This window comes from Alligator sinensis, unplaced genomic scaffold, assembly GCF_000455745.1.
Source record: "Alligator sinensis unplaced genomic scaffold, ASM45574v1 scaffold463_1, whole genome shotgun sequence".
NCBI lineage: Eukaryota > Metazoa > Chordata > Crocodylia > Alligatoridae > Alligator > Alligator sinensis.
The window spans coordinates 262,933-271,032 of NW_005842584.1; the positions used below are offsets into that span (position 1 = coordinate 262,933).

At 42.0% G+C, this 8,100-nt stretch overlaps 1 protein-coding gene across 2 annotated transcripts in view; it reads right to left on the reverse strand.

Moving 5' to 3' along the window:
* Positions 1-248: 248 nt before the first annotated feature.
* The window catches only part of GABPB2 (GA binding protein transcription factor subunit beta 2), a 24,849-nt gene continuing 16,997 nt past the window's right edge, over positions 249-8,100 (reverse strand). For both annotated transcript variants that reach the window (XM_025214475.1, XM_025214474.1), the window contains one exon: positions 249-8,100. This exon is cut by the window's right edge and continues 219 nt beyond it. In XM_025214475.1, coding sequence (XP_025070260.1) covers positions 8,008-8,100 — 93 coding nt within the window. In that variant the 3' untranslated portion in view covers positions 249-8,007.

The window sequence follows — 8,100 nt, forward strand, 5'->3', positions numbered from 1 at the left end:
GCCCAGGGGAAAGAGCCATTAGAAATCCCTCTGAAAGGGAAGTGGGAGAGCTTCACTCATCACTTACATGCAGCCACTTCTGGGGTAGAACGTAACAGATGACAGCACCAGGCAACACTAAGCAGGTTGCGACTGGAAATAAGTATGATATTGGGAGTGAAAGCAAGGAAGTTACTGTGATTAGGGGTCCTGCAGCAGTCAGACCTGAGTGAACTCTGCTGAAGCGAAGAAAGAAAAAGGCCGGTACATACATGACTTTGGCATTTTATTAAGAAACATATATAAAAATGTATATACATGTGTACATTTTAACATTTAAAAAAAACCCAAACCATTATCCTGAATATAAAAAGAAAAACTTCAGCTTTCAAAAAGCATCCTGTACATAAAGCTAATCTGGAATCCTTTACAATTCCGGGCACTTCAATTTTTAAATCAGAGTGCTAATTGCATTTGTAATGGAGTTTTTGTAATGAAGTGGAAATAGGATCCTGTCATCACAGATGATAAATACACAGCCAGACCTCAATGGTGTGAAAGTATCTGGATCCGATTAGGGATAAGACTGCAGAATCCAAGTGCTCCTCTCGCAAATGCGGAGAGACTCAGGAATGTGCTGGCATTAAGAGGTGGGGGAAAAAATAAAAGGGAGTCACTCAGCAAGGCATTATTTTAAGTGACTACGGGCTGGTCAAGCAGGGGGGAAGTTGTTTCCTAGAATAGCTGCAGTGGATAGATAGCTACTCCGCTATAACTCCCCTGAAAAAGTCCACGCTGCTAACAGTCTGCAGAGTTTTCCAGGAGAGCTGGAATCAGTGGCAAATTTCCATCAGGGTATTTACAGCTTTCTGTGCAAGGCTTATCATACAAAAATAATCCATAATGAATCTTTAATGATTCAGACTAAAGGAGATTTATGGCTTACATGACATGCTTAACATACTTTCCTCCTTTAAGTATAAGAATGGCAAAGCTTAGTTTTAAACACGGGCTATTTACAAGTTAGCATTATCGGAAAAGAAAAAGCACAAAAAAACCGAGTTGCTGCTGCCTCCTATCACATTCACTGACTCGGAGAATCTCATGTGAAGTGCATGCAGGGAAATGTAAGCCCAAATACAAATAAAGACTCCTTCAAGCAATGAAGTCTGCTTGATGGGATTCACCCGAGTCCAAGACTATGGGTCCAGGCCTGATCAAAATAAAACTGCTAAATTTGCTGCTGCTTTTTTAATTTGCCCTTCTGGATTCTTTTAAAGTAGTGTTCAACCATCTAACAGAACTTAATGTTAAAAGGGGGAAAACCAATAATTTAAAAATAGGTTTTCTGAGTAAGTGCTCTCATGAAGTCAGTCGCACTTTTCCTGCCCTCTCAAAAATGCAGGAGGGAGAGAGATAAAAAAAGCTTACCAATTAGCTCCAATTGTTGAAAATTCAGGCAGGCAGCGTGGGAGGATTTAAGTGTTTTGCATAGATCACTATACATTGCTTAAGGTCAAAGTTTTCTTTTTAAACTTTGTATAATCCTGTATTTGTACTTCATAGCTTAATTTTAAAAAACAACTGTGGGATCTAGACTGTGCAGACGCACACACACTCTAGACGCCTTGTTCTTGCAAACGTCTTTGATTTCAACAAAACTAGTCACATCTATAAAGCTACTCGTTTGCTTATTAAGTGCTTGCAGAAGCTGTGCCTAGCATGCATTTTTCCTGATACTTGTTTTAAAAAAAACAACAGCCCGCAGAACATCCTGCTAACAACACTGCTCCTAAGTTAACAACCGGCTTTCCTCCTGTAATTGCAGCAGCCGACAGTACAAAAAAGTTAATTTTTGGTTTCAAATGCTAGGCATTTAGCAAACATGTTGCCATTTTGATTTGGACCCTGCGTAGAGAACGTTCCAAAAAAAAAAAAAAAAAAAAAATCAAAAAAATCAGTGTTTTCCCCCCTCACTCCGGCATATAACTGTCACCTTTACTTAAGCGCACCAATAATTTAAAAAATTCCATTTACTGCTGGCACCATAAGCATTAGGTCTTAGATATCTTTTTTTAAAAGGGGAGTTTCTGTTCCCTAGTTGAAGCCTTTGAGCAAAACTGACACTGTACAGGGGAAACGGCAGAAGTGACTGTATACATAATGCTGTTGCACGCACAATGTACACACTACTCTTACCAATTTCTCTCTGCTGTAGTAATCTCAGGTGTTACAAGTAAATACAACAGGCACCATTTTGGGGCTGATGCAGTTTTGAAGTTGGCAGTGTCCCTTTAGCTCTGTAAACATTTTGTACAGACCTGCTAAATCATTCTGTTTGGGTTAAATTTACTCATTTAGCCTCCTGCTGCAATCCAGATTTTCTCCTCAAGACAGAAGGAAGGAAATTAATGCATTCCTTTTAATTCAGAGGAAACACTGACAACCATCATTTCAGAATACTGAAATCATTATAAATCAGGAGACACATTTCTGCAAAACATTAATTCATTAAAATATCCATTATTAAAGCCTTCCTCAAAACATCTTTTGGAAAAGATAAAAGTCTTTGTTTTTCTTCTATAAATATAGCTACATTGGTTATAAATAAATGCACTTAGATACATAAAAAAACCCAAATAGTAAAAGCTTCCGTGAGCCTTCACAATGCAAAGAAAGCAGTTTTGAGAGTCTTTAAGTTTCCAAAAATGTTTGTGTGAAAACCAGTAAAATACTGTTATAAATGTTAGCCACATTTAAAAAAAAAGTCACACCGGATTAACACAATTTTTACTTGGACTGCGCTATCAATTTAGGGCATCTTTAAAGTGGAGAATACTATAAAGAATACCTAAAGAGGTTCTGAAATTTAAAGGACTGATTGGTTTCAACCTCACTAAAACGTACCCAGCCAAACTCCTCTCTGCAGCCTCAGCCAGTTTAATGGGCGTATCACAAGAAGGACGATAGTCCATCACGTGAAATAAAAAGAGCACTTGTCCTCCTGCATGGACTTTGTGTGATCACCAACACAGGCTGTAACCTTATGACACCTAATAAATAGGTCTGAATCAAACAGCACCGAGACCGCTGGATGTGGCATGTTAGTGCTGATGATGCTGTTGAACTGCCCTTTCCATACGACAGCTTCTGTATTTTGAGAAGCTGCACTCCAAGCCTTGTGTCTTGCTAACGCAAGGTGGGTAAATTCTTTGCAAGGTGCCCCTGGGATTTAGCTCATATTTTTATGCTCCTGTCTCCCGCCTCATTATATTGTCTCATCGTTACAATGATGATATTGGCCTCACATTTTCAGGTTCAGTTTAAGAACGCCTCAAATATACTGATAACTACAGAGTGCTTGGATGACTATTACTTTTACAACCCCCCATTTCCCCCAGGAGAATCAGAAGGTTAAATGCACTAACAATGAAACCAGAACTGCACTGAAACAGTGTCTGATCTGGGGCTTTGAGGGTTTTTTGGGGGCAGATTAAAAGGTGGAACCTGCTGATGCCAACAATCAAGGAGTTAATACTGTCACCACTCAACCCCTGTTGCTGCGGCTGTGGTGTCAGCACATCCAGCACAAGGGGTGAATGCTGCAGCGGTGGCAACGCAAGGGAAAGGGTGGGGAGAGCAGCTAGGAGTGGAACAAGGACAGAACTGGTCATACTGATGGTGATAAACTTTACTAACTGTTAAGGTTTTCCGCAAGACCGTTTGTCCCACTTCCCCGCAACTTGATAAACTCTGTAGAGTTGACCATTGCTTGCAGGTGGGGAAGTCTGTTCATATGGGAACACCTGGGTACTGTTTATTTTCCCAGGTTTTTGCTCAAGTCAGGGTAGAAAATGTGTGCATGTCCCCTAACCTGAACTGGGCCTTTGTTATCGCTGTCCACGGTCACACTTTGGGGGGGTTGAGTGGTGGTCGCAATGTTAACTCCTCGGCTGCTGGCAACCACAGCAAAAGCCTCCCTGGCCAGGACACCCACCTCTGCAGGTCAGATATTTGATACCCCTGTTATAAAGCACTTATTTTCTTTAACCTCCATCTAGCTGCTGGAGAAGCAACAGCATGATCAGCTATTTGCTTGATACTAATTGCTGCATCCACCACATCCAAGGAGATAATCAAGATGTAGTGAAACATACTCTTCCAAATGGACCTCATTTATTCTCACCTATCCCAGGCAGGTTTTTTTCCCTGCCAACCTTTGGTTTGTCCTATCTTCTAGCTCACTGGTTTGGAACAGATTGCACAGAGCCGATCACATCTCACCCTCAATCCTGCTTGGGGCTTCTGGTACAGATCAAGCCAACTGCTGCTAAAAGATCAAAATGGGTATGGTCTTTTTCCCAACCCCCTCTCCAAAGCTGTGGTCTGCAGACAGATGCTTGATTCTCCCAGTCTGGACATTTTCACTGTTCTGCTCCTATCCACAAGAATTAAAAAGAAAAGACTTCAAAGACCAACTTGCACCTCTTTGCCCTCAAGAGGCCAAAGTTACCCTCATGGTCTCCATCAAAAGGAGTGCAGAACATTTGATCACAACTTGCAACGTTCGTTACCTGCTCATAACTCCAGCAGCTAATCAATGCACTCAAAAAACGCTGAAGAGCTTGTTCAGACACAACCCCCTTACCAGCAAAGGTCAACCAAGGGGTTCTCTCAGCTGGTGTCAGGAGTGGCCAGACCATGGCTCATGAGCTGCGTGCTGCTCCCTGACAGTAAAATGGAGCTCCTGGAGAAAGACAAATTATCAGCAAACTGATTTGAGCTGGGGTGCTGCAATGATCGCCAAGCATCATGAAAGGTGTGCGCCCTGTGGCTCTCAGCCATATCAACATTTTGGTTTCTAGCTACAAGGGTTAGGGAGTTTGGCCACTGCTGGCTTACATAATGGATACCCTGTTTAAAAACACTGGACCGAGCAAAACCTCAGGAGTCCAGCAAAAAGCAACAAAAATGATCATAGGCCTGGGAAACACGACTTAGGAGGAAAGGCTGAAAGAGCTGGGGTTTAGTCTGGGGAAAAGACAACTGAGAGGGATTTGGCAACTGTCTTTAAATATCTGGAGGGCAGTTACAGAGAGGATGGAGATGGGTTTCTCTGCGGCTGGAGTGGACAGGACTAGGAGCAACCGACTCAAGCGGCAGCCAAGGAAATTTGGGTAGGAGATAAGGAGGAACTTTCTGACTATGAGGGTGGTCAGGCACTGGAATGGGTAACGTAGGGAAGTTATGGCATTTCCATCCCTGGAAATTTTCAAGAGCAGGTTGGATAGACACTTGGCTGGTTTAAGCAGGGATGATCCTGCCCTGAGTAAGGGACTGTGCGTAATCCCTTCCAGCCCTACGATTCTAAAACACAAGGGAGGGCACAAATGTCTGCACTGACAAGGGCATGGTTTGGATAACTCAAAGACCTGGATAACACCACTGCCTCTTTCAATGAAAGAGAAACAATACCTTTACATCTGATATCTGTTCAAGAAACATGTTGCTCCTTTTCCAGTAAGGCAACTACATTTTATAACTGAGATTTATATTAATCCACTGCTAAATTTTTCCTTCCTTCATTTCTAAAGGCACAATATTTTATCTGCACTTTGTTGTGAGACATATATATATAGTATATCTTAAAAAAAGCTTTGTACTATAAATCTATGTACAAAATAAATACAAACTATACAAGTACTCTGCGGGTTTGCAGCTATGCCAAAGTCTGCTCCGTTCCAGCTACACAATCTAGCTGAAGCCAGAAAGGGTTCATGAGCAAAAATGGAAGCTTTTGGTAAAGTATATGTAGTCGGAGAACTTCTAGGCCAAAGTGCATAGTCAAATATACTGAACAGGTACGAGATGAGCACCATGGGAATGGGAGTCTCTTCGAACATGCAGACAGAAGTGGCAGTTCATGCTTCAGAAAAGGTTGCTACAGAATTCTAGCTGCTAGACCAGTGGTTCTCAGCCTTTTTTATTCTGTGGACTGGCACAGGAGCAGGATGGGATGCATGGAGGTGGCTGCCTCTCTTCCGGGGCCGCCCTGCCACCCAGTTTTAACCCTGCATGTGACTGCTGGCAGCGGAAGCCACCCACCTGGGCAGACAGACGGGGGTCTGAGCAGCGGGCTTGTGCCATTACCTGGCAGCCAACCCTTCCTGGCCCAGTACCAGGCCGCAGCCCGGTTGGTTGGGAACCTCTGTGCTAGAAAACACTACCTTTTTACATCTGTTATGGATTAGATCCTCACGAATGCAAGAGAACAAGATTAATTCAAGCAGGGGTACCCACATGTCTACTTATGACCTTACCTCCAACATCGTTGCTACCAATTATGAACTAGCCACTCTTGAACGACAGCTACCATACAAATTTATACCAAGCTCCTATGATGAGAGCCAGTCTCCTCTAAGGAGTTAGCTATGTTTCAAATCTGAGGAGTTATCATCTTAACAGATGAAGTCTCTATTATCCATCTCAGCTTTCACCCCCTGGGCATATCTGCTAGCAAAGAAATGCAATGAAGGAGCTATCTGTATCAGTACATAACCACATTAACAATGATTAATGTGCTTATTGCCAAACCTCACAGATGTACAACTAACTTATATGTGGGAGCAAATGGCAAATTCTGTCAACGAAAACTATCAAGTTCATGAACCTTATCTTGCAAAGGAAGGAGACATATTAAAAAAAAAAATTAAGGCACCAGTAGCACTGTCTATGTCATGTCAGTCTTTTGAGAAAGAGGTCAGTTAGCCCTTCCTAAACCCTGCAACCAAACTGATCAGGTGACATTCTTATAATTTAAACCTGTTTCACTCATGATCACCAATTAAAACTGCATTACTGATCCCACAGTTGGGACACTTCCAATGAGTTTTACTTCTATCCTGGAACAAGAGAAACGTATCTGCGCATGGAAAGTTTTGCCAACTTTACTAGCTGGGCCTCCAAGCAAAACAGTACAGGAAAGAAAAGTGGAGACCATGAAGACTTAGCTAAAAGAGAAGTCAGTTGTTGGATTTTGGTTTTAGCTTTCAGTTTTAAAATGTACTATTTAGTAATAATGTACATACCACCCATACCACTTTTCAGGCTTATTTTGCATATATAAGCAAAGTCGGTGCCATTATATAGCACAAAAGTACTAAACAGAATACCTGACTAAGTCCCAGAAAACTGTGTTTAAAAAAAAGAAAAGAAAACTGCGATGCCCTCTGGCAGCAAAGGGTTCAGATGCAGACAGCACTTTCTAAAACACAGACCAGAAAGGACAGGCTTGATATTCCCTGATATATCAAATTGCTTAAGTACTGAAATTCATGCAACCTCAGCCTGTGCTTTTTTCCCCTCTAGCAAGAGTGCTGGTTGTGTTTCAATGTAGTCTGGATTTTGTACTCCAAAGATTGATCTATTTTTCTCCTTTTCTCAAGGTGCTTTTTGCAGATGCTGTCACTAGCGTTTCCATTTGGGCAATGAAGTTCACTTTCCTCTGAAATCCCAACTTGTTAAACAAAACCCCAAAACAGACGTTTCCAGAAACTGTCTCCCAAGCCACACAACTACACAAAAAAGGGTGCAAATATGTCAGGTCATTGCATAAAATCTGTTTTCAGTGCAGTAAACTCAGGGCAGCTGAGAGTTATTACCAGCTACTTTGGCAGTGAGGTACCACCCTCCCCCCACCCCTTCCCTCCAACATTACAGGCCTACATAACAAAATAGGCTTTTAGATCACTTGCTGGTTAAAATGAACGAAGTATGCCATTTTTCCAGGTTCGACTGAAAAAGCACCTTTTGGTTCTGTGCTGAAAGCAAAACCATGTTATGGAGCTGCTGGAGGGACTCTCATCCCTCCAGTTGGGAGCACACAAGCAGTTCTGTTCTTCAGTTTTCTAACTGTGTGGAGATCTTATGCTACCTGGCTCACAATGTTCCTTGCAAACAGCACCTTCTTTAGATGTTTTTTTTCTTGTGGTTTTTTTTTTTTTTTTTTAAATGAAGGTCATTTGAAAGTTAGGAAGTTACAGTTTCCACAGCAACATCAGTAGGTTGCTCTGCTAACATCACTGTGCCTGCGGCCCCCATCTCTTCCGCTGATACCACAAC